General features: G+C 41.1%; 2 protein-coding genes across 2 annotated transcripts; one reads left to right on the top strand and one right to left on the bottom strand.

Annotated features, from left to right (window-relative positions):
- The first annotated feature begins 2,013 nt into the window (after window positions 1–2,013).
- Window positions 2,014–16,939, top strand: LOC142388583 (coatomer subunit beta'-like). The gene is made up of 22 exons (XM_075474002.1): window positions 2,014–2,115; window positions 2,561–2,698; window positions 2,811–2,897; window positions 3,374–3,500; window positions 3,597–3,745; window positions 4,052–4,198; window positions 8,674–8,773; window positions 8,883–9,025; window positions 9,565–9,764; window positions 10,523–10,633; window positions 11,130–11,218; window positions 11,313–11,419; window positions 11,498–11,641; window positions 12,113–12,243; window positions 12,392–12,599; window positions 12,792–12,902; window positions 13,421–13,635; window positions 13,745–13,837; window positions 14,015–14,195; window positions 14,356–14,427; window positions 15,086–16,096; window positions 16,239–16,939. Exons 1-22 carry the CDS (start codon window positions 2,113–2,115, stop codon window positions 16,326–16,328), a joined length of 3,657 nt encoding a protein of 1,218 aa, XP_075330117.1. The 5' UTR covers window positions 2,014–2,112; the 3' UTR covers window positions 16,329–16,939.
- On the bottom strand, window positions 16,936–22,943 carry mrps22 (mitochondrial ribosomal protein S22). Its single transcript, XM_075474003.1, has 8 exons — window positions 22,810–22,943; window positions 22,057–22,214; window positions 21,781–21,945; window positions 21,424–21,567; window positions 20,968–21,051; window positions 18,084–18,229; window positions 17,860–17,968; window positions 16,936–17,376 (listed from the first exon to the last, which is right to left on the bottom strand). The coding sequence occupies exons 1-8, from the start codon at window positions 22,934–22,936 to the stop codon at window positions 17,284–17,286; spliced, it is 1,026 nt and encodes a 341-aa protein (XP_075330118.1). The 5' UTR covers window positions 22,937–22,943; the 3' UTR covers window positions 16,936–17,283.
- Between the last annotated feature and the right edge of the window lie 4,419 nt (window positions 22,944–27,362).

Below are 27,362 nucleotides of genomic sequence, written 5' to 3'. Positions count from 1 at the left end.
TCTCAGTCAAGTTTGTTGTTATTTCATCCGTGTTATGATATCTGAAGTCCTTTCATGCTCAGCATAACAGAAATGAAAATAATGTGGACAGAAGTACGACGCTGAAGTTGGCATCTGATTCGCCAGCCTCCGATTCGCAAATTAAAGGGCCATTTCACTGCATTTTTTGCATTTTGATCAACCAAAACAAGGTCCTGTATGGAAACTACAATAGTTACACTGCTCAAATCTGGATGGAATTATTTTAAAGAGGTTGTAGATTCATTAAAACCTTGTTTAGGATTTGTGAAACCTTTTTCTGATTTGTGAAAATGCAGAACAGGGCCATTTCACTACATTTTTGGTATTCTGATCACCATAAACTGGGTCCTGTGTGGAAACTACATTATTTAGACTGCTCAAATCTGGATAGAATTATTCTAAAGAGGCTATAGATTCATTAAAACCTTGTCTGGGATTTGTGAAACCTTTTTCTGATTTGTGAAAATGCAGAATATGGCCATTTCACTGCTTTTTTTGCATTCTGATCACCCTGAACTGAGTCCTGTATGGAAACTACATTACTTAGACTGCTCAAATCTGGATGGAATTATTCTAAAGAGGCTATAGATTCATTAAAACCTTGTCTGGGATTTGTGAAACCTTTTTCTGATTTGTGAAAATGCAGAACAGGGCCATTTCACTGCATTTTTGGTATTCTGATCACCCTGAACTGGGTCCTGTATGGAAACTACATTACTTAGACTGCTCAAATCTGGATGGAATTATTCTAAAGAGGCTATAGATTCATTAAAACCTTGTCTGGGATTTGTGAAACCTTTTTCTGATTTGTGAAAATGCAAAATATGGCAGAAGTGCATTAGGTTGTTCTTTGGTCAGGGAAATGGAAGAAAAAGCCTAAGACATACATGACAGTTAAAACGGACAGGAGCACACTGAATGATGATATCCCAACTAGTAGCAACACTGTCCTACTCATTAAAAATACATAAGTGCAAATATTTATATTTTGACAGTGACAGTGAAGGGTGAGAGGCTTTCTCTAAAATGAAAAGGAATTATCGGATTTCTGTGTACAATTAAAGAAACTGAGATAATAATGATATCCAATGTCATCAATAATATCCAAATAAAATTTGTACGGCTCAAAGCAATCCCGACTATCTATTTGACATAATCTAAACGCCCAAGAGTTGGAGGTAAACTTCTTCTGCTTCTGCTTCTTCTTCTTCTTCTTCTGCCTTCTGTGGGTTGTCAGGTACAACGTGTTCTCCTGCTTCCTTGCCGGATCTGGAGCTGTACTCACAGGAAGCGCCAAAGAATCCACGTAGCCAAGGAAAGAAAAGAAAGAAAGCTGGAAACCGACAGAGACAGCAAAACAGGAGGTTGTTGGTTTTGTTTCAAAGTAAAAGCTTCCATTCGGCCAGCTGAAAACTACTTAAAAAGATAACTAAAAATATAGGAATTGTTAAAGAAAATGTTGTGTGAGATCCTGAGCTCATCAGAAAAAAACAAACAAAAAAAAACCAAACAACGTTGATGTCATTAATGACAAGTGAAATAATAGAGTCTTTATTTTGTTTAGTGATAGATGAACACATCGACCTTTGTATTTGCCCATTTGATGATTATTTGACTAATTGAAAATAAGATCTGGCATTGTTCTTGGACCTAACGGTAATTGTACAGAGAGGAACTGGTAGATGGAGTCCACCATGCCCTTTGTTTAAAAAGATTATACCGAGTTAAGAAGCCATTTCTGAATTGTATAATAAATAACTGCTTAACAGGTGGTAAATGGACTATACTAGGCTTTCTTCTTGTTGAGTATTGGTTCATACTTTTGCTTAGAGGTTTTCCTATTTATTGAATGTAAAAAAAATAATAATAATAAATAATAAAACTCCTGATTCGACACAAAGGTTTTTGGTGTGGCACACGCGCAGCTTTTGAGGTTTTACTGTGAAAATACTTAGCGGAAGTAATGTTATTATTGTTCGCCCGCTTGGTTGTCAAACTTTGTCGGCTGAGCTCCGCAGAGAAAACTCAGCCAGTGCAGGGAGGTTGATTTGTTTACTGGAAAAGCTTACTCGGAGACACAGACGTGGGGACATGGTAGGTGTAACAAACACACAAAACTTTTCCTCACAGCCTCAAATTGCTTGCTGCTTGTAGTATCGTAATGACGCTGCTTTCAATAACTAGCACCCTTAAACTATGAAACTCCAACCGATCGCATGCAGGAACCATTGTAAACTTTCTACGTTTAAGCTTAAAGTATTGCATTTGTAAGATTTTTGAAGAAATTCATCATATGAAGAGTGAAGGGGGGGGAATAATAGTCTAGACTCTAGTGTTCACTGGCGAGAAAAAAACTCGATCAGGCATGCGTGCAAAATGTGATAGCCTAATGGGAAGTGGCAACAGACACACCCCCTCCCTAAATACGCCCCCAAACCTGAGAGATGAAATAGAAAAGTAATGGACGAGAAAAGATGAGTGACACGGTTGGTTTATCGGTGCCTGCACTGTTCACTGTGATTACCCCTCGCTGAAACAGCCTCTGCGGTTGGACATCAAGCGGCGGCTGACAGCTCGGTCAGACCGAGTGAAGAGCGCGGACCTGCACCCCACCGAGCCGTGGATGGTGGTCAGCCTCTACAGCGGCACTGTAGTGGTGTGGAACCACGAGAGTCAGGTGGCTATGAGTCCTCTGCTCACCCGTCTCATCGGTTTATCTATTTCTTTGTTTTTGTGTTTATGGTGAGGATGCTTTTAGTTCTCACAGTTGCTTTGACCTCTCTGTGCAGACGATGGTGAAAACCTTTGAGCTGTGTGACCTGCCTGTAAGAGTGGCCAAGTTCGTGGCCAGGAAACACTGGATCATTGCTGGAGCAGTAAGACTTTTAACTCAGATGAAACTTTGATGAAAACCGGGTTAATTCAATTCAATTCAATTTTTATTTATATAGCGCCAAGTACAGCAAATGTCATCTCAAGGCACTTAAATAATAAAGTTCAATTCAAGCCAATTGGAATTCAATTCATTGTAATCATAATTATTTACAAAATAATCCAATTCATTCATATAGAGCCAATTCAAAAACTATTTCCTAGCTAAGGAAACCAACAGATTGCACCATTGGGTTATTTTTGCCAAACTAATGTTGTTGCCTGTGAACACTCACAATGCAGTTTCTTTTTAAACCTCCATGCCGATGCATGTTACTGGTTATTGTTATCGTGCTTTCCCTTCAGCTTTGAATGTCATTTGCACATTTTATTGTAAAACTAATAATAGTTCAGATTTCAGGTCCATTTTTTTCTCTGTTTAGAATTGTATGCACTTTCAGATCATCTTCTCTGCCCGCAGGATGACATGCAGATCCGAGTGTTCAACTACAACACTTTAGAGAGGGTGCACATGTTTGAGGCTCACTCGGACTACATCCGCTGTATCGCTGTCCACCCCACACAGCCCTTCATCCTCACCAGCAGTGGTAGGCGATCATTGCTTGCACAAAGCTACACGTCAAATGCTGAATCTGAGATATTGGCTATGTACGGAATCCTATTGTATGTGTGTGTTTTTCTAGATGACATGTTGATCAAACTGTGGGACTGGGACAGGAAGTGGACATGCACTCAGGTGTTTGAGGGACACACTCACTATGTCATGCAGATTGTCATTAACCCCAAAGACAACAACCAGTTTGCCAGTGCCTCTCTGGACAGAAGCATTAAGGTACACATGCATGGTTCATACACAAACGGGAAAGTATTTACTGTTGGCCACAAAGGACAGCTATTTTAGGGCAATGCACTGTGAAAGATGAAGGTGACGTTTCTTTTTTTTTAAATTTAGGGTAAAAGGGAGAAATATTGGAGAGAGAAAGTGTTACTTTGTTTACAAGAGTTCTGAGAAATCTAATCTCAAGTTGTAAGAAACATTAACACTAAAAGCATCAAATAATTGAGACGTACTATTTGCTTCAATTTGTTCACATTATTCAGTTACTTACTGAGATACAATTCGGCTGTTGTACTGTAGGTGTGGCAGCTGGGCTCCAGGACTCCTAATTTCACTCTGGAGGGCCACGAGAAGGGAGTGAACTGTATTGATTACTACAGTGGAGGAGACAAGCCTTACCTCATATCTGGGGCTGACGATCACCTTGTCAAGATCTGGGATTATCAGGTAATCACACACACACTGGACTGAGTGTATTTTATTTTGTTCCGTTTTAATTTGTGATGGAAAACTTATTTCAGTGTCAGTGTCTGTATATCATAAGCCCAATTTTCCTTATTCAAGAGCCCGACCAACACTTAGTAACAGCCAGCAGATATTATCAGCTTATTAGGGCCTCTCATATTTGAATTAAATGATGAATGGACTACCTTTTATGTTGAAGTTTTCTACTCTTTTTGACCTCTCAAAGCACTTCACAAGCCAAAATTGTCCATTCACACAAATCTGTTCATTTTAGTCTCAGCACCTCTTAGTCTGGATAGTATTTCATCTTATAAAGTGCTTTTTCTCTATCATACATGGACTGATGTATGTTAATGCTGACGAACGCATCAGGGCCAATGTGAGATTCAGTGTCTTTCCCAAAGACTATTTAACATGTAGACGGTGAAAACCAGGGGTCAAAGCACCAACCTCCTCTGAACCTCCAGCCAATATTGATATTGACATATGTGGTATGTGGTAAGACATGCGCAGTCAAAAAACTGCGTTTACTTTTTATGTTACAGAATGTGGAGGTTTAGGTTGAAAGAGTGTCATCACAGTTTAAGGAACCAGAGTGGCTCTGACTGCAAGGAGCAGAGTATGAATAGCTGGGAAGACAGGGATGCAGAGTCGGGCGATATCATCATGATGATAAGTTAGCATATAGCTGATCAGTTAATAAGCACCCAAACGCATCATTTCCACTTTTCGCTGACTGTCTAATGTATTGTACGTATATATGAAAAGAAGGATTTGCTTATATCTTAGATAGAATTTGTTACCCCTGAAAACTGGTGGGTTGACAGGCCCCAAAAGTCCAACTAAAATATATTGAACTCCTATTAAGATCTTTTTCGTCCACCTCAGGTCCGTTTCACAAAGCAGGTTTAATGAGAACTCTGAGTTTATTAACCCTGAAATGAAGAAAACTCTGAGTTTTCAGTTTCACAAAGGGAGGTAACTCAACCCCGAGAAAGAGGGGTAACTCTAGCCTGTTTCACAAAGAGAGGTAACTTAACCTCTCGGTCAGTTACCATAGTAACAGACTCTATGAACCTAACCTGGTCGGGACCAGGTTTTATTCAAGAAACCTTGAGTTTCTTTCTGTCTCCGCCCTCTTTCAGCCACACACGCCATTTGATTTCCTCATTCATTCAGTCAGCAGAGCGAGTTCTTCTACTTCTAGAAGTCCATTAGGCACAGTAGGAGGCGACTTTTTTCACGAACATGGCATGTCCTTTTGACAACGATCCCGTGGATGAAGGTGCAGCATTATTACGCAGAGAATTAAATATTCGTCGGGAGATGGTTATCATAGATGTTTTAGCATTTACAGACAATTATCTCTTTGAGCGGCACCATCAGAATTTTGTTGGGACAAAAGAAAAAAAGACATAAAAGACAAATAAATATTTGTATGAATAAGCTTAAAAAAGATATATATAGGCCTATTATATTTTATAAAGGCACTTGTGTCTTGGGGGTGGACTCCCTCCAGGGATTCCCTCAGCCACTGCCCTTCCGTTAGAGGTGGCGGTGCTGGGCCACCACCCGTTTTACAGGCATCTGCCTTCTTTCTGTAGGCTGAGTAGAAGTCTGTGTTTGTTTAAATAGGCTTAATTATTTAACAGAACATGATATAGATGAGTCAAAGTCAAAGTCAAAGTCAGCTTTATTGTCAGATCTGTATACGTACAGGACATACACAGGCTTGAAATGACGTTTCTCTCAAACTCAATAGTGCAGCGCAGCGGTAGCATTTAACTTAAATTAACACTTTAATACAAGGCAGAAATAAACTATGGTAACCGGTAAACAGAGTGACAGTATATGTGGATATATATATATATATATATATATAAAGTCTCTGATATTGACATTAGAAGTAAAGTGGCATATGCAGAAGTAAGTAAAATAAATATGTTTATGTGCAATTATATATGTGCAAAGTAAATGTAAAGGTCCTTGATGTATTCTACGACTAAAATTATGGTATGCAGTGGATTTGGAGTAGTGCAAGTATAACAGTAGTGCAAATTGAATGTTCAGTTTTGTACAGAGATGAGTGCAAAAACAGTTCTTAATGAGTACGGAGTTATGTAGAGTCATTGTTTCAGACGTGTGTTTTAAGATGAGGTTAGAAAGGCAGAGCAGGGAGGGAGTTGATCCTCCTCCTGACTGCCTGGTAGGGCTGAACGATTTTAAGAAAAAATTGAAATAGCGATTTTTCTGGCAGAGATTTCGATTTCAACCACGATTTATTTTCTTTAAATCAAGTTTCAGTGTAAATTAATTCAATGCGGCTGGCCCCGGTTCGACTCCCGCACCGAGCGGCCCTGTGCTGCGTGTCTTTCCCCTCTCTCTGCCCCCTGCTTCCTGTCTCTCTCAAACTGTCCTAACATTAAAGGCATAAAAAGCCCCAAAAAATAGCTGCGGTCGGCAACTTTTATTTAGTCATATTAGCTTGAACTGTCATGGGATTCTGGAAGTAGAATATTAAATAGGCTGTTTAGGAAAAATAACGAAATCTGTAGCTCCCTCTGAAGCCTGTAATCATGCTTGCAAAAACCGAGCGCTCCCGGCTGTTTTTAACCAATCAAGTTAGGGTGGAGGAATCGCTACCTGTCAATCACAGCTTGTGCACACGCATCTGAGCGTGAGTCTGCCCCCAGCTTGTGTGCGCTCACACTGGTGTGAACTCACGTGCACAACCTCGTCCACAGAGGGGGAGGGGTTTGGGGGGGGATTCGGAGCTTGTTAGAGGTTGGAGAGGGACCTGAAAGTTGTATCAGTTCGAATTTTCCGACTTTAGACTCGGAATTTTGAAAACCTGCCGACGGCAGCTTTTCATAAAAAAAAAAAAAAAAAAATTATGCACCAAAAAAAAACCGCAGCTTTGACGATCGCAAAATCGTGTTGTCTGAGATCGCGATTTTCGGTCGAAAACGATAGATCGTTCAGCCCTACTGCCTGGTGAACGAAGCTGTCCCTCAGTCTACTGATTCTGGCTCGGAGGCTCCGCAGTCTCCTCCCTGATGGCAGCAGGCTGAAGAAGCCGTACAGACGGTGTGTAAGATCGCCCGCTATGCTGAGGGCCTTTCGAGTGAGGCGGGTGTTATGAAGGTCCTGAAGAGAAGGGAATGAGGTGCCAACAATCTTCTCAGCTGCTCTCACAATGCGCTGGAGGGCATTCTCAAAACAATATGCGTTCAAAAGAGTAATACATTTGCATCACAAAATCGTTGTGCAGGAAAAAGTCAGACCTCACATCGCTTGGCGCTATTTTTGCCTCCCTTGATATCAATGCGTTCAGCCACCTAGCGATAGCCGCACCTGTTACGGTGTTTGCTGCTCGGTCTGCTCTTCGGTCTGCACGGTTTACATTGGACGCATTTATATCAAGGGAGGCAAAAATAGCGCCAAGCGATGTGAGGTCTGACTTTTTCCTGCACAACGATTTTGTGATGCAAATGTATTACTCTTTTGAACACATACTGTTTTGAGAAGCAAGACGCTTTATTTTTTTAGCCCCAGCCAACTATCAGGACTACCTTCGTCAACGCCAAAACGAGGCTGGAACTCGGCTCACAGGACGCAGCGGGGGGTAAGTCAATGTTCATAAATGATATTGCTAATATGGGATGTCATACAGCTTCATGTCAAAAGAGGCGAACTATCCCTTTAAACTTATTTCAAGTGCGCTTCTCCCCCGCGGGATTGCACCTAAATGAAATAAATGAATGGGCTACCATTCAAGCAGTTTTCCCCTGTAATAGTATTGTGATTGCAAAGGACTACATTTAAACTTACACTTTTGCTGCTGCAGCGGTGTTGCACTTCTTTCTAAAAACGTGTTGAACCTCGCTGTATGAGCGCATTAAGATTTCCAATTCGAGGTTGGTGAAAAACGTAGCCCCTCCTCTTCCCCGTTGCCATGGTGATTCGTCGAATTCGTCGCTCCATTGATGCTGGCTTTTTAAAGTTGTGGTGCACGCGCTAAACTCAAGGTGAACCTACTCAGAGTTGATTAAACTCACTCAAATCAGCATTTCTGGAACCGAAAACTCAGTTTTCTATCTCAAAGTAGATCAACTCAGAGTTCAGGAATAGACACAGTTTGTTGAACATGCTTTGTGAAACGGACCCCTGCTTTTTTTTTTCTATTGATTCAGGGAACCATGTGCACTGTACATTCCCGTTACCCTTACATGTTCCAATCCATTTTATATGTAAAGGGAGAAACTGCGGTAGGAGTGTCCGTTGTGGAAGCAGGAATACATTTCTGAAATGCTTTCTGTCTTTATTGATATTCATGTGAACATTCACTGTTTATATTGATGACACACCATCAAAGTAGACGTGGTCATATGTAATAAACATGGTACAATAACATTACATGATAAGTGGACTACATCTGTGTTGTTTTTATTTACCAGAACAAAACTTGTGTTCAAACCCTGGAGGGTCATGCGCAGAATGTGACATGCGTCAGCTTCCACCCTGAGCTGCCAATCATACTTACAGGCTCCGAGGATGGTGGGTAAAACTGGCAGAAAATACACACACACACAATCATACAGCAGTCCAGTTGCCCCAAATGAGCACAAAACCATGGTTCACTTTGGCCACTGTATCACTTCCCTAGGCACTGTTCGGATATGGCACTCCAACACTTACCGCCTGGAAAACACACTCAATTACGGCATGGAGCGGGTGTGGTGTATATGTGGGCAGCCTGGCTCCAACAGCGTGGCTCTGGGCTACGATGAAGGCAGCATCATCATCAAGGTGTGTACTCTCTTTGAGACTTGAAGATATTTCAAAGTTGAACTTTTTAAATCAGGTTTTCTGCTTGTACATTACTAAGGGCTGAGCTTTGATAAGAATATATAGATATGAAAGGTCTTTGGTGATGGCCTTAGTGTCCTTCAGACTCTATTTATTCCAGTCTTCAGTTTACCTTTTGAGCGAAGCTGAATTTCATTTACTGGGATCTGCTACAGCGACTCCAAAACAGCAGCTACAAACTGACTGACTTGAGTTTACGGCAAACTGAACTTTGATATTGCATTTTAAACTGTAAAATTATTCAATCCCACAATCCCCACGGGTAATACGAGGGTGTGAACCGTTTATCTGTCACAGCAGCTTTGACTAGTTATATAATACACTTTCTCAGGTAGAATGATATTATATAGCAGGCTGCTGTGTGTAAGCTTAGGGAATCATTGTTGACTGGCCACAAACTATCCATACCTGCATTTCCACAGGCCGAGTTAATTTTTCTATCACCCCATAATTCTTTACTCCCTCACCTTGTGTCTCAGTTGGGTCGGGAGGAGCCAGCTATGTCCATGGATGCCAGCGGGAAGATCATGTGGGCTCGTCACTCAGAGGTGCAGCAGGCCAATTTGAAGGTGCTGGGAGAGACCGAGATACAGGACGGAGAGAGGCTCCCGCTCGGTGTCAAAGACATGGGCAGCTGTGAGATTTACCCACAGACCATCCAACACAGCCCCAACGGAAGGTGAGCCATTAGTGATAATAGGTGGAAGCATTGGTGACAAGAGGTCATGGGAAAGCCAATCAGAACACTGGTTCAGAGGTGCAGATTATTTTTCTCCCTCCTCTTACCAAAATTAGCTGATTGCTATTCAGTGCAGTTGGATATCATACACACACTTTGTCTACTTAATCTTGACTGAATGACTTGTGATGTAAATAATTGCTGTGGGATGGAAATTCTATTAATTAAATGGTATGCAGAGTTCATCTTGGTTACGCATATGGTTTGTTGTAAAAGCAGACGCCAGGGATGCTGACACCCTCCCAAAATGCCCAGACTACTGAGATTGCTTGGCTCCACTGGCCTGATCTCGCGCCACAAGTTCTTTGGTATCAAATCTACCGAAATTTGACATTTCACATTCTATATCAAAGTCAGTACACACCCATCAGTGCATAATAAGCCATAAACTGATATATGAGCCACGTAAAGCAAAACACATGATATACAACGGGTATTAGTAAGATTTATTGATGATATGGCTAAACTCTGTATTAAAGCCAATGTTAAACCAGGACTGTACCGTACATTTCTATTCTACCGTGTAGGAATTGCACACGACCCTGTTTTGACAGGTAAAATCGTGGCTACCAGCATGCTTGCTGAGTCTTTGAGGTGAAAGCGTGTGTAATTTCCTTCTTTGAGGTTTTACTTTTCTCTCTTTTTTTTTGTTTTTCTTTTTAGATAGGTTAGTAATGTATGTCTTTCTACACTGGCAGATTTGTCGTGGTGTGTGGAGATGGGGAATATATTATCTACACTGCGATGGCCTTGAGGAATAAGAGTTTTGGCACTGCTCAGGAGTTTGTCTGGGCACATGACTCCTCACAGTAAGTGTTCCTGTTGAATTAAAGGAAAGCTTTAGAACTGTAGGGGATATATGTGTTTTCTTGCTCATAGTTTGATGCGGGGCACAAACATAACGCCATGCTCTTGTGTCTGTATGCTAAAAATGACACATAGCTACCAGGCATTTATCTTAGGTGAGCAGAAAAACTGAAAGCTTCTAGTCTTACATGAGGTCGTGGAAAGAAATTGAAGCATAGAGTAATAGTCAGCAAGTAATGTTACCTTTAGGCACAGCATGGATAGCTGTTTCCTTCGGATGTCAAACATGATAGCAGTACGCTGAGATTATTTAAGATAAATTAGCTTCAACTTCACATTTAACACAAGACTCTGAGGTTGATTTAATCTTCTCTCATCGGGAAGCAGATGTGTGTATTTCTCAAAATCGCCACTACTCCTTTGACGGTTTAGAAGTATGCTGAAGAATAACTGAATTAACTCTCTCGTGAACAATGAGTGTGTCTATTACATTTACAGGTATGCCGTCAGGGAAGGCAACACTATGGTGAAAATATTTAAGAACTTTAAACCGAAGAAGACTTTTAAACCCGACTTTGGGGCTGACAGTGAGTTTCATTCCCCATTTTTGTCACGCATGACGGGTTTAGTGTATGTGTGTTCACCTCTATGTGTAATTCTTCGTATCCTGCTACCCTTCAGGCATCTTTGGTGGCGTCTTACTGGGCGTGAGGTCAAACAGCGGCTTGGGCTTCTACGACTGGGAGAATGCTGATTTGATCCGCCGTATTGAAATCCAGCCGAAGCATGTTGGTCACAATCCATCGAGTGTAGTGCACAGTTTATTGATTTGGCCTTCCAGTAACACTTTGCATTCATGTCTGCAGATCTTCTGGTCTGACTCTGGGGACCTGGTGTGTATTGCGACAGAAGAGTCTTTCTTCGTTCTGCGCTACCTTCCGGAGCGAGTTTCAGCAATCCAGGAGTCCAAGGCAGAGATGACGGAGGACGGGATAGAGGATGCCTTTGAGGTCAGAGGTTTTTTTTGGGTTTTCTCATTGTGTTCTTTCTATCAGCTATCTTCAATTCAATTAAAAAAACTTTATTTGTCCCTGAGGGGCAATTAAAGGCACATAGAGCAGCAAACAAGGCAACAATGTAAACGCTTAAACAACTTTAAACAAGGACAAGAAAATAGTTGCACAGAGTACGGTCAATGCACAAATTGGGCTAATGTTAAAAAGCTAAAATAATAGAACCGAGAAACACAATAATTACTGATTGCTAACTTCTAAAATACTACAGTGCCAAAAATACTGAATACTGTCTATGTTCATAGACAGTCAACAGAGATCTGAGAGGGGAACCAATTATTTAGGAGCAGGCAGTCCCAGTTTTCTGCAGGCGGTTTCTGTCCTTAAGGCTTATTGAGTGAAACCAGCTGGTGATTGCGAAGGTATTTGATTCATTTCTACTTGTTCTTGTTAATACACGCTGAGCAGGTGCTGGGGGAGGTCCAGGAGCTGGTAAAGACAGGTGCATGGGTGGGCGACTGCTTCATCTACACCAGCTCTGTTAACAGACTCAACTACTTTGTTGGAGGAGAGATCATCACCATAGCTCATATGGACAGGTATCACACTTGTCAATTCACAAAGAAAAAAAACAAAAACATTTTGGTTTATTCTTAGTTTATTGATACTTTTCATTCATTTTCATCCAGTAGATGAATGATATTGTAAAAGTGAATCTTAAACAGGCTACTCTCTGGTGTGCTGTAGGACCATGTATTTGCTGGGCTACATCCCAAAGGATGACCGTCTCTATCTTGGAGACAAAGAGCTCAACATTGTCAGCTACTCCCTGCTGCTCTCTGTACTGGAGTACCAAACGGCTGTCATGAGGAAGGATTTCAGCACGGCTGACAAGGTTCTTCCAACAATCCCCAAGGAACAGAGAACCAAGGTCGCCAACTTCTTGGAGAAACAGGTTGGACTGCCCTTCTGACATTCCATCCATGAAGCTTGAAATACATAATTTACAGGTTACATTTGGTAGCCAGATTGAGCAATAACTCTGAGTAGAATTTCTTTGTGTCTATTTTATGATGCACGTGTCATGTCTTTTTTTCTGCGGGATGTTTGTTTTATTGTTTGCGATGTTTTTCTTGTTTTTGCATAGGGCTTCAGACAGCAGGCACTCGCTGTGTCCACCGACCCTGAACATAGGTTTGAACTTGCTCTGCACCTGGGGGAGCTCAAGACGGCTTACGATCTGGCATTGGAAGCAGAGGTCAGAGACAAGTTTCTAGTTGTTGTGTGGCAGCGGTTGTGTAAGGCTGTCCTTCGGAAAGGAACACTCACCATCTCAGTTTAGTGTGACATCTTGCTAATATTTGTAAATCGGTGCCACCATATAGTATCAGAGAGAAAGTACTGAATGAACTCATTTTTGACCTGATTAAAGTTTTCGAATTCAGAAAAGAGTCTTCGAGAAAGAGTCTGAGGACTTTATGTGTGTTACCTGGAGGATATGCACATGATAATAATAATAAAAAATATTTATTAAAGTTATAAATTATTTTCTTTCATTAAAACTTGTGTAATATGTAGGAGAATGTGGAGACACTCATTTTTCCGTATATAGGTCTGAAAGGGTGAGTCACAGCCTTGGAACCTCAACAAAACACTGCTTCAGAGTGTATTGTTGAGGTTCAAGCATTGTGTCCTGTGATAATCCTTACTCTGGTCTTTTTGGCATATGATTTAATATATGTTCTCTTTGGCACGCTCTGCATGTTGGGGCTTCAGTCGGAGCAGAAGTGGAAGCAGCTGGCAGAACTCGCCACGACAAAGTGCCAGTTTAGCTTGGCTCAGGAGTGTCTGCACCAAGCACAGGATTACGGGGGATTATTACTACTGGCAACCACCTCAGGCAATGTGGAGATGGTGGGCAAACTGGCTGAGGGAGCAGAAAAGGATGGGAAGACCAACGTTGCCTTCCTTACCTACTTCATGCAGGGGAGGTGAGTGTTTGAGCAGGAAATGGAAAGAAGCTGCTTCATAAGTTTTATATATTTTTTTATCTCGTCTCCACTACTCTTCTTTTTCTTTTTTTTTTTTTGATTTGCCCAGATTGGACAAATGTCTGGAACTGCTTATCAAAACAGAACGACTGCCAGAGGCTGCATTCCTAGCAAGAACATATATGCCCAGCCATGTCTCAAGGTAAAGTTTTTTTCTTTCTCAGAGTGCATAACAAGTGACTGAGAGGGACACTCCCGAATACTGGCTGCGTCTGTGGACATTCGTGTGTCAGAAGACGCATTAAATAGTGTGTTTTTGCCAGATCAAAAATAAGTTACATTTCTGCTACTTCTGTTGCATATGCCTCTCTTCCTCCAGGGTGGTAAAGCTTTGGAAGGAGAGCCTGTCCAAGGTTAACCAGAAAGCAGCAGATGCTCTAGCTGACCCAAGCCATTACAGCAACCTGTTCCCTGGCCTCCAGCAAGCCGTGCTGGCTGAGCAGTACCTGAAGGAGACTCATGTCAGGGTCAGACCTGCTGCCGAGTATCCACTTGTCACGGTCAGTGAGAGAGTCAGCACAACTGTGTTTTAAAACTTTAACAAACCAAACATTTTATATTACACTATGCACAGGAGTTGGTTGTAGTGTTGCACAGAACTGTAAAATTCGGCATGGTTTTAGCTGATAATCCCATTCTTCCCGTTTCTCCATTTTTCAGCCCAATGAGGATCGACATGTTCTGGAGGAAGCTGCAGGCTTCATGCCCAAAGGAGAGATCACTGATCCTGAGGTGAGGACCCGAATCTACACATTTACTGTACTTCTGCATTGTTCAGACATGGCAGTCGTATTTGTTTGTCTCACGCCCGAATAAGTGTCAAAGTCAGACCCTGTCAAAGGACAGAACAGTTGCAAGTCGAAAGTGAACGCTTCAGTTATATCAGTGCAGCGAAATGACATGCATCTACAGCATGACCCTGCTTTTCAATATAGAAAATGATCCTCCTTCAGAAAGATGTAAAATAAAGCCCCAACCAGGTTCTTATGATGACAATAATTGTAGTTTTTTTTTTATTGGATTCACTTTCAGAAGCACATGATTCACGATGATTAATGCTTTCACCGTAGTTTACGCAAGATTAAGTTTAAGCTACGGTGATTAGCTTATGCAATGCTCCTCAGCACAATCAAACAAACGTCGGCATTGCTGCTCCATCTGTAAAAAAAAAAATTCCAGTCACGTCTCAATGAATCCACAGGAAACATTTGCAAATAAAACATCTGTCTAAATGACAAAAAGCCACAATTACATGATGACAATGTAATGTATTCAGTTGAGGTTTCTAATTTCAGATAATCATCCGACTAAGAATCTGACACCGAAACAGATAGTTGGAGGAATTTATTATTTAGATTTTGTGTCCAATTATTCTGTTGTTGTTGCCCAGGAGAGCGTGATGGGAGCCCTCGTTGCACCAGTGGCGATGGAGATGGCACACTCAGAAGCAGCAGTAGAGCCCATTCCCCTGAAGCAGGAGCCCAGTGCTGTTCCCGTTTCAGTGGCAGAGAAAAAATACGTCGTGACAGAAGAGGACTCACGTCCTGCCATTGAAACTGAGGAACATGTTGAGCCAAACCAAGAACAATCTGTGTCTTGGGAGGTGGAAGACGCGAAGCAGGACGACATTGTGAAATCAGAGACTTTGGTCACTGTAGAGGAAAGCTTCTTACAGGAGTCCATGGCTGAGGTTCCAGCCCAAGAGTCAGAGATGGTAGAGCTCAGTTCAGTCGAAGATGTCAGCTCATCTGTTGAGGGGATTCTTCAGGAAGCAACTCCTACAGCCGAAGCTCAGCCTTCCATCTGTATTTCTGAAAGAGAAACCATCCTGGCAACTGAAGAGCAAACGAGTGAGGCAGTTGCGGTAGAGGACGTCCTAGTTAACACCGATGTGCCAGTTGATGCGATAATTGCAACAGAATCTGTAGTTAGTGAGAAAATATCGAGTTCTGACAAACTGGAGGCGGATTTCATCCTGTCAGAAGAGCCAGCCACGATGAACACAGCAGCAGAAGAGACTTCCGCTGCAAAGGACCTCGTTCTAGAAACGGCACAGTCACGCGAAGCGATAGAGAAGCTCATCTCTTTCGAAAGCTCAGACAGTCCAGTCCTGGATGAATCCGTCACAGTCGAGGCGCTTTCAGATTTGACCTTTGATCCACCACAAGACTTAGCCGAAGATATCCTGACAGTGTTACAGCCAGTCCCAGCACAAGAGCCAAAACAAAAGGAAGAAACCACAGTGCCTCTGGTTCAGACAGACAACAAGGCGGAGCAAGGGGCTTCTCACCAAGATAAGCCAGAGATTTTAGGCTCCGACGCTCCCTTAGAGAGGACTGTAGCAGAGGAGGCAGGGTCTGAAGAACCAGCAGAAGACCTCGAAGCAGAGATGAACGATGAGGTAAATAGTAGGTTTTAAACTATGCAAACTCTTCAACAGTGTTAGTATGAATATTAAATTTATAATTATCCACAGAATTTGTTTGCTTTAAAGCAAAACATTAACCCAACGCCTTCCCATCTACAATTATTTTAAATTACAGGACTTGGATGATCTGGATCTGGACAATTTCGATCTGGAAGATATAGACACCACAGATGTCAACCTGGAAGAGGATCTGCTGAGTGAATGAAAGAAGCCATTTAAAAGAAGGGCGTTCATCCACAAGTACATTAACATTCCCTTTGAAGAGAGGACAAAAATATTTGATCTGAAAGATAAGGATAACTTAAGACCTGGGGTTTGCAGTGAATAGCTACATAACTAGAGGTTGCTAGTATTGTTTTCAGGTATATGAAGCTTTACCTGCTGACAGCAGTATACACCTTCAGATATGTAACGTCAGGACTTCTATCTTTTGATGTTCCTAAATCAACATAACTCCACTGTTGATCAGTGTTATGAAAGCCTCTGAATAAGAACAGTTTCATACTTTCACAACTTTTCTAAATACAATGATTTTTATGTATAGAAAAACTATGTTCAGAAATACCAAATAATCCAAAGAGCCACTGGGTCCCATTCCATGCCTTATTCTCCTATTGCTGTTGTTCATAGTGTGATGTACATTTACATCTTAAAGCCAGAGTCAGCACACAGTTAATGTCATAGAGAATCACATAAGCAAAGAGCAGTGTTGCTGATACAAGTGCCTTTACAGTTGTTGTTTTAATGTGGGTTTTTTTTGTCTTTTAAATAAAGACTAATGGATGCTGCTGCAGAATTAAAATGATGTCATCTCAATGAAGTCTTCTTTATTATTCAGGCTTCAGATTATATTACTCCAAAGACATGACATTCAAGTACAAAGACTGTTTTTATTTTGCTATGTACATCGGTGTTCAAGACAAATTCTCACCATAAGGAACATTTCTTATGCTGAAACAGCTAAAGGCGTCAGGTTAACTCTCCAGACTTATGGCTGCTGAGTGTAAGGTTTTTCTTTTTTTCAGTCCAGGTGCACCTTTGACCAAAGCAGGGAAAGAACAGAAACCATCTTTTTTTTTTTTTTAAATATTGGAGTTAAATCCCACTCTGTTCCTCTGGATTGTGAATAAAAGTCTCTTTCTTTTTTTGGTGAGGTGCAGTTAGGCAGCTGAGCCGTCAGCAGCCTTCTGCTCGAACGTCTGCAGAGCCAGCTCAATGTAGCCTGACCTTTGGGACTCCCTCTGGGCATAGATCTGCAAGGACAGCAGCACAGGTCAACATAATGAAAAAGACAGCTACACTAAGATTGGGGCTGTGCATAAGAAAACCCTTACGTGCAATAAATATTAATAGTATCGGTAGGAGGCTTACTAAACAGAGCTAACATAATACCACCGTTATCTACCTTGACTAAATAAGAGACCTCTACTGTCATTCTGAATGACCCTTCATGTTCCTTTAGTATCAAGGAGCTGTGAGGACTAATAAGACTTGATGTATCCTGGACCTGGCCCCACAACTCCCATGCAGGAGCAAAACCCCAACCTCTCAGGCAGGAAACTTTAGAGGAGACAGCCTCGACTTAACCTCTCACGAGCTACTCCGACTCCTGATTTACCCCGAGCATCTTTTTTTTGAGCGAGATCAAACGACTATACACATTACAAAATCAATAGGGGTGTAAAATAGAACAATGAATCAGCATCTGTTCGTAGTCAAGGTTGAGTTGTTCTCACCTTAAGAAGGTCGGTGCCAGTGGCCTGTTGGCTGGCAGCTTCCTGAGCTGACTCACTGTGGGGATGCACTGTGTGGAACAGAGACACGAGGCTCACAGCATCCTGGAGCCTGTGGAAGCAAACGCTCACACTGAAGTGTTCTTAGCCTGCCGGCAGCAACGGTACGTCTACAACTGCTCAATTTAAAGGCAGGTTAAAGAAAGAAAAAAAGAACAAGAACTCACAACTCATTCTTCAGCATGTCCACTATGAGCCCATCCACCCTGCGAGCACTGACGAGGTACCAGGCCATGCCTCCAAAGTGCCTGGTGGATCGCAGCAGTTCATATTTGCCATGCTTGTCCAGGTCCTCATATGTGGCCGCATGCACCTGGTCAACGAACATAGAAATAATTTATAGTATTTTCAATATACTCCTCACTGTGCTAATCTGTGGATAGTCATCCTAATGCTCTTTGTATGAAAAAGAAATGAAAATCCCATGTTCTCATACCCGTCTGCAATATTTATCAAGTGAGAGGGAAAGAAAAGTGGAGAAATACCTGAATTTACTAGCCTTTATCATTAAAGTTGAATATTTTTTGTCCTAGAAACACCTCTAAAGACCGTTAACTGTGTGAACTGTTATTTACTGGCCTTTGGCCATCATGATCTTGGTCTTTTTGAAGCCAGAAGTGGCCACATATAGACAAGAAGATGACCACTTGCACACTGACCAGAAGGAGTGCATCTGTTCTCCAAAATGACATGCACTAAGAATGCATTCAGTTAGTATTATCCATCCATTCGTTTTCAATACCCGCTTAGCGTCTATGGATGAGTCAAATTCCTATCGAATGAGGATGCAGACTCAACAAGAGTAAAATCAACAACAGAAAAAGGTGTACTGAATACATCATCTGTATATTTGATAAAGGATCCGGTGTATCCAACGCTCCAGAGGAAAGAAAACGATGAGGCTCCTTTCTTTATGGCCCTGTCACACTGTTGCGTATGGCACTAGCGTATGAAAATTATCACTCATACGCTGGTATACGCTGACATATGCCAGGGGAACGTTAGGCATAGGTTGTATACGTTTCAAGCACGCTAGCATACTTTGGCTTACGCTGAGGCAGAAATAAATTTTTGAACATGCTCAAAACTTTTGTGCGTATGGTTAATACGCTAAGCATACGCTAGGCATACGCTGAATACGCTAGAGGTACGATATAGGTACGTTACTGATAGGTCGAGAACGCTGGACATAAATTGCCATATGTTGGCATGAAGGTGTACCGTACAGCTAGCGTATTTATAGCCTCCGCCCGTCTGCCGCCTCCATCTCCGCCAGACGGGCGGAGATGGAGGCGGCAGACAACCGACGATTCACGGGAGCGGTCAGGAGGAGGAGTTGGGGATCTTGATCGCTCAGAAGCATGTAACTCATCAGCCGCAGGTGCATCAGGCATTTCAGCAGGTTTGGGTGAGAATGATTCTTGTGTTTTTTTGCCTTTTCCTCGGCCCAGGGCCCGGGCAAACGACGATTGCTTCTTGGGAGGCATGATCGAGATGAATGTCTCGAGAGATGTTGATAGCGCGTCGTCTACTGCAATAATGGAGCAATGTGGAAAGGCTGCTGAGTTAATGGCGTTGCCCCTGGCAACCAATAGCGTCTTCTGCCAACATGGCCGACCGGAGTCACGTGACTCCTCATTCTCAATAGGCGCGTTGAAACGTACGCTGGGCATGCGCAGTTCATAGGCTACTTATACGCTAGTCATTCTTTATTTTCAAGGACTTTTCGTGCGTATGATTAATTTTCATACGCAACTCATACGCTTCTCTCATACGCAGCAGTGTGACAGGGCCTTTAGCAGGAGGAGAGTACCGCCAGCTGTTATAATGGCTGCAGCTTACTTTCAGGTCATTTTACTCAGCAAATTTTCTTAGGTTAAAAAATAAATAAATACATCAATTAGAAAGAGAAATAAAAACCCTACTTCAGATATGTGAAGCCTATAGCTTTGCCACCCATGTACATGATTACAGGTTCGGTATTAATAAAAAAAACGAGGTTAGTAACTGTGGATTTTAGAGCCTCTCCAACCTTCTTGTTAACCGACCACTTGCTTTAGCATCAGCACAGATACGTGGTCTCTTGAACACAGAGCAAAAAACATCCAGAAGATGATTCGCTCTGTTGTTTATGAACTAAAATCCTGTTTTCTGTCTGGGTTTAAACTTGAGAAGAGACATTGTAATGGTTGAGTAATAACATTAGTCAGGATGTCAAGATGTTTTCCTTCTGAACATGATTCATATGAAAAGTAATCAATAATCATAGAACCAACTCATTCCATCTGACAGTTACATGAAAGGTATCTGAGTCATATAAATATCAGCTACTGCCTGCACATACATCATTAGTTTCAGCTGTTTTGTAGTTGCTTGTTGTCTGATTCTTGCTATAACAGCTGGAAGTGAAATTTGCGGATGTAGTTGGAATGGAGCCGTCTTCTTTTTTTTTTTTTTTTAAACCAGTGAATCATATTTATTGTACTAACATTTGGAACTGCTTTTTCGGATTATGAAACTACACATGTTTAAATGTTGTTTTATGCTGCCTTTTTTTGGCCTGGAAATAGGAGATCTCGTATCTCGAGGGAAAACCTTCCGAGCTAAAGGAAAACGCTATTAACGTCAGATAAAAGAATGCATCAATAGAAGTCTAACAGCTCAAAAACATCTCCAAAACAAAAATATTGTGTAACACCACACATGCTGCGGGGAACTGAATAAGACGCCTAATCACTTTTCTTTGTCCGTTCAACCGTTGTCTCATTCACTGATGAGGCAGAAAAGATTTCACCAGCCACCTCGAATAATTGCAATTCTCTGATCTTAATTGTTTATCATGTGGAAAATATGTCATAAACAAAAGGTTTTCATCATTACTTGCAATGAAAAGTTACCACTAAGACAGGGCGTTTGCTCATATTGGATTGACACTGATGTCATACACAGCTTCTTAAGAATTGAGGAAAATCCAACCGAGTTTTTTTTTTTTTTTCATTTTCAGCTCATTTGATCAAAGTTAAAACAACAAGAAGTTCAGTTTTAACTTACTCTGATGTAGTCTGAAGAATCTGGTTCAAATTGGACCAGACACAAGTCCAACACATCTTCATGACGGTCCTGAGAGAACACCATCTAATATTAAAAAAAAGAAAGGGGTAACAAAACACTGTGATGTTCAATGTACACTAACACATGGGTTTAGCTTTTTTGCACAACTGGACCCTTTGGCTGTGTGGGTGTTAAAAACTTCACTGGACATCAAATTCTGTCTTGTCCAAGATCTAACTTCACTCACATTACAAGCACTATTGGTTCAAGTCTTAGTGCTTAAAAATATCATATCCTGATGGTCTTTTCACAGCAGGTATCAATGAAAGCACAGCTCTTTGGAACAGGGTGTCAACTGTGAAAAAAGCATGTGGCAGAAACTGGAGGGTAAAAAGTTACCAAATACAGGAGAGAAGCACTGTTCATTAATCCTGTCAGGCGTTTGCACTTTCCCACCTTGAGGTTCTCCTCTTTGAAGATGAGAGGTGCTGTCAGCTTGCGTCCCTCCTTGGGGAAGTAGACCTGAACAAGCCGGTCTCTCTCCTCCCAGGTTGCCTTCCTAAGAGTTCCGTCAGGCTCCCGTACAACTATGAACCTTTCCTGAGGGAATCAAATAGGTGTTCATTCAGTAACCTTGTATTAAGTATTTAGGTTATATTGCCACCAATCACAGCAAGGCTGATACCTGTACAATTATATTTACAACTTAAAACATTTGGCAACTGGAAATTCCCATGACGTTCAGCTCCAACTACAAGTTATACACATGCTTATACACAGGATTAATACACAGGAGAAGAAAACAGTGTGTACCCTGTGTGGGATGTTGTAGGTGATGTCTGTGAAGGCGAATTTGGCTGTGTCCATGCCATCCAGGATCCTATCCTCAGCCAGCACATCGTTGATGGGCTTCCTCTCTGAAAGAACGGGGGGCATCTGCAGCATCTTCTTAGCTTGCTCTGTGGCCACCTGGAACGCCTGGAAACACACACAAAGGAATTTGATAAATCAAATTGTAACATGATGTGTGTGGGGGTGGGCGGGTGGTTGTGTGTGTGGCTGAAATGGGTGAAATATTAAAAAGAGCACCTGCTCCAGCTGCTCATCCGTCATAAGTTTATATGTGGGTGGCTTCAGCTCCTGTTTAATGGGTCGGAACACTTTCTGCAGGTCCAGGCCTGTTATCCTAGTGAGGATGTCCTGCACAGCTGGATCTGTGAACTGGGGCTTTGCATTGTCTGTGGGGGCTGCAGAGAACATCACAAACTTTAATAACTTTAAAAAAAAAAAAAAGAACAAGTACTCTTTCTATAGTTATAATATAGGCATCAATAGGACTCGAAACAACTTTTTGATTGACTTCAGGTGTAGAAAACACTTTACATTATCACATGAGCCCTTATCCTAAACAGTAACAATAAGAGTAAGACAGCATGTCAAATGTACACGTTTTCTGGCTATTTAAAAAAATCCAAACAGTCTAAATAATGGTCTGCAGAAACCCTGCTCTTATATCCGAAACGTTTACAAATCATACAGCTCAACAAAGTATCAACTACGTCCCGTCGTCCTTAACTAGCAATTTGAACCAGTATTCTCGAGTTTTTAATTACTAAAATACTGAACCCATCTAACGTAAAATGACTATAACCGCTTTGAAAAGAATAAACTATACCATAACGAAATATGTATCTAAAGCTATACATAACCTTACCACTTTAGGGTAAAGCCATTTGTCACCCGCACTACAAGTAGTGAGGCTAACGAAACAAGCTACAAGGTCAGCATTGTAAATGTGAAAATAATTCAGATGCCCTTAAATTCGCAATAATACAAACGTACCGTTTTCGTGTGTATCACTACAAAACGTCCTTACACTACACCTCATGAACGCTTGCTTACTCCTCTGCACATTTTTCACCCGAGAGTAGCTCCGAAACAGGTACCGCGATGTACCGAGCGCCGCCATCTTTATTATTACCTCATTTACGCGACAAGACCTCATACCATAAAGAGCCGAGCTGTCATGGGATATGTAGTCCGTTGTAGTCTCAACACGCAATTGTCCGTCCTCACCGATGTTGAATTGGACAAATAATAAGTGTTCAATAATAACAATAACAAGAATAATGATAATGATAATGATAATGATAATGATGTTAATACGTTCAATTACATTTTTACCACCAGGTGGCACTATGCTACCACTTATCTGGCATAACTGCAGCATGCCTTCAAAGCTATCACTAGCTTTGAAAGAAAGGGCACCGGCATACATTTTTTTTTTATATCAGAGTCTCACAGACATTTGTATTTATCTTTGTGGCTCAGCTCCACATAGCGCAGACACATTCCGTTTTCGCCATTACAATGTGTTCTTGACTGGGCTGATAACTGTTTAATCTGTCTGGAGGATAAGTTATACACTGCTTGCAAAGAAAAACATACACCAAAGTTTCTAAAAACATTCTCTTGTGGTTTATTTTAAACTTTGGTCCCATTTAACACCAAACCATTGTGCTAATGTATGTGACATATATAATTAGGAATAAAACTGAATAACGTTAATGTGCTTGCTCTCCTATCCATTATGTAGATGACTTCATATTTAATGATTACAGGGCAATGAAATCATGTGTTTCTTTGATCTATTTCTCATTTCTTTTAGGTATGGACTTTCTTGACAAATTAATAAGAATTTTTTTTTGTCAATAAGCAAGTGAAATTCAGCAGAAAAACAAGACTTTTTACTGACCCCCTAAGTTGTAATAGAAAATGTGTAATGTAATAATAACATTTTGATATAACATTCTGCATGTGTATATTCAGTTCAATTCAATTTGGTTTTAGCTCCAAATCCCAAGAAATGTAATCTCATGGCACTGCAAAGATACAGTCCAAATCAAGTCAATTCAATAGAATCAGTATCATACATATGTCAAATCTAAATTATAAATAAATGTAGATTTAGATTTTCTTTTTTTCCGGATTCTCTCGCACAGGCGTGACTGACATAGTGTCAAAAAGTGTGGTGAGTAAAACTGCTGAAACTGTCCTGGTCCTGCAGCAGTGCTTTATGCAGTTCAGAATACCACTGGCCTGAATGGACAGAGATCTTTAGTAAATTTCTTCAAAACTGACTTAATTGCCAAAAAGAAACATTTTAGTTTTATCAGTTCTGTATGGTCACATCTAGCCTTGACTAAAAACCAAGTAAATGTGGTGTTTAATTTTTTTTAGATTTTTAAACAAGATTTAAATACTTACTTCCATTGATATTTAAAAGCTGACTGTCTATAAATGATTTGTGGTCAGTTAGAAAAACTAAAAACTGTGTATTCAAACAACACTATTTAAAACTGCTTTAAAAATGGTTTTACATTTTTTTTCCCATTTTTTTAAAAGCTTTTTTGACACAGTAAGATTAATAGAATATCCTCCAGTAGGAATAGATACATACAATGCATTTTATAGGGTGTAGTAGTTTCATAAAAACGTATTTCTGGCAAGTATTCTGTGTTATCATTCATTTGACACCCTGAAGTTAATTTCTTCAAAAGGAGATATGTATAAACAGTCATGAATATAAGAATAAAATATTTATTTTTTTAAATATGTTACCAGAAAACAATGGTATCTGTGTAATTTTCTTTTTTTTCTTTTTTTTCTTTTTTATTTATTTATATTAGAACCTGTCTGTTTTTCTGGTAATAACAGAGTCTGTGATCCGGTGCAGCAGGGTGACTTAATGCAATGTTTTTGAAAGCCGAGATTTTGACCAGCAATTGAGCTCTATTGCGCCAATCAATTAGATATATTAAGCTATCACTGCAAAGAAAGAACTAATCAGTGGATTAGTTGCGCCAGGCTCATACGAAGCATATATTTTCTCTATATGAAGAAGAACAGAAACTTTTGAATGAAGCCCTTTTAGATTTAAATCACATGATGTCATCTTCCTGTCTCTCTCTGCCAGTCCCTCAACACAAAGTACGGTAGCCACAACCCTAAAAACAGCCGCCATGCCCTCTACTCCACTACCACACAGCCCTGGTGTGTATTAATGCAGTCACATGTGCCATGCACAAACTCTTCCTCCAGGATCTTATTTCCCATCTCCCCAGTATCCACCTCCCCCTCCTTTGGACCAAGACCCCCCCCCCCCGCTAATCTGTGGTAAGATTTAGATATTAGGTGCACAGATGGAGGTGTGGCTCAGTTGGTAATGAGGTGAGCAGTGGTAGCGAGTCCGGAGGCCCAGACACCGGCAAAATGACGTGTGGATTGAGATGTAGGAGGCCCCTACACAGCCAGATGTACCCAGCTGTCACTCTGCTGACAGAAAGTAATCCTGCAGCCGTAGCACAGTGCCAGAGAGAGAGAGACACGATCAGTACCTCTTCTGTGGAGTTTGAACTGATTGCAAAACCTTGATTTCAATTCTCCAAAGGAACCAGACATTATCTGTCTAGGTGTCTAATCACACAAAGTTTAAACCTCTCAATAAAACAATTCTGCACAGTGTCACTTTTTCCCACTTTTTGAATATGCTTACATAAACTTTTTATATATTGTGAAAGTATTTCTTGAATTCAGTGTAGTCAAAAAGGTCCTTTTTCAACTACTGCACCCTTAGAGTCAATAGGTTGAGTGTAAGAGTGTGTGTCAGCGTGACTGGGAGCAGCAGGAAGCTGAGAGGTGAAACCTGAGTGTGGAAGAGGGGCTGGGTGGTGGTGGAGGGTAGTGAGGAGCGTGGTGAGCAGTGGTGGAGGTGGTTGTGGTGGTAGTGGGGCACACTGGGAATGACTCGCCGCATATGTTTATTTAGCTTTCTGCACGGTCAACGGAGAGCAGGTTCAGAGCAGGGTGAAACGGAAAGGTGTGTGAGTGTGAGTGTGTGTGTGCAGAGAAAGAGAAAATGTGAAGAGGATGTCTAAACTTAAACAACTGGAGCATCACATATGCTGGACTGTGAGAGGGGATGATGGAAGAATGGAATTTTATTGTCTGCTTTTCTGAATAATGGCATGAAGTGGAAACGTGTGTTTATTTGCAGTCCCAAATAAATGGCTAAACAGGAAAATTAAATGAAGTGAAAATCATTTTCACAATGTTCTCCTGCTGAGTCCCAACAGGACAACAGGATATGAGGGTCACTCCAGGCAGTAATCATCAGAAACATCAGCAGTTCAATGTTATTCATCTTGTGTAAAATTAACATGATAAAGGTTATTTCTGAGCAGTTGAACATTAGGGTTAAATGTTTATTTCTATAATGTATGACATGATTGTCTTTTACAGTAAAGGTTTCATAAGAAATCTAAATATTTAAATCTATCAGACAAAGTGTGTGGTACGGGACCTTTGTAAGCTTTTTGAACTGTTTTATGCTGTCATTGTGGACAGGTCTGTCTATCAAAACAGTTATTTAACCTCAAGGCTCATGGTTATATAAAAAAACATAACAAGACAGTGTGTGAATAATGTGTTCTTGTATGGACTCATTTCTACATAAATTAAGACACAGAGAAGTAGGAGTGCGCTGCAACAAAGAACTTGAAGCCTGTTGTAGTGTGTCTGTGTGTGTGTTTGATTTGCACCTGTGTATGAGCTGTTGTGGCTTTGGGAGTGGGGCACTCAAGGCCAGTCCTTCTCTCCTCCGCCTCCTCCTCCGTGTCTTTGAAGAGGAAGGAAGATGGGAGAGAGGGCAGACAGAAGGTCAGAGGAGACACAGCGATAGGAGGAGAAGATGTGGGGATTGGAGGGGGGAGGGGGGGGGGGGGGGGGGGGGGCACAGTGACATTGCTACAAAGGACCTCCACAACCTCCCTCTGAAACTGAGGAGGATAAGAGGAAATGTGGTGGTTGGCTATAAAGTTATTTCAACTTAAATATTTAAGCATCTTAACAACAACCAAAGAAAATCACTACAGTTTAGTGATTCTGCCTTAAAACGTTTATAAAAAGGGCAAAAATTCAGCAACAGAGCAAAAAGGTTTTAGTTCATGTGTAGTTCCTATTATTACTTAGAAACTAATACCGAATGACTGGTTCAATTGCAAGATGTAACCTCGCTAATAAATTCATGAAAAAGCTGAAAATGTGCCGCTGCACATATGTGCATCTGCTTGAAAAAGACTTTAAAGATACAGACAAGGAATCAGGGAGGCCTCTGCAGAAATCAGAACAGGAAAAATGGCTTTATTTATTTATCCGAGGTCACCATTTTTGCCACGAGCACACGAGGTGGAATCCTTTTAAATCTATTTTCTTCTATCGTAGAATAGGTCGTTTCATGGCGCACGGGTCTCTGACATTCATAGCCATTTGAGAGAAGAGAGACTAAATGGAAAAAGTCAGTGGGAGTTTGATTTTTTGTGTTTCTGAGTGTGCGT

Source organism: Odontesthes bonariensis, chromosome 9 (assembly GCF_027942865.1).
Source record: "Odontesthes bonariensis isolate fOdoBon6 chromosome 9, fOdoBon6.hap1, whole genome shotgun sequence".
Classification (NCBI taxonomy): domain Eukaryota; kingdom Metazoa; phylum Chordata; class Actinopteri; order Atheriniformes; family Atherinopsidae; genus Odontesthes; species Odontesthes bonariensis.
This window is presented reverse-complemented; position numbering and strand designations above follow the sequence as displayed.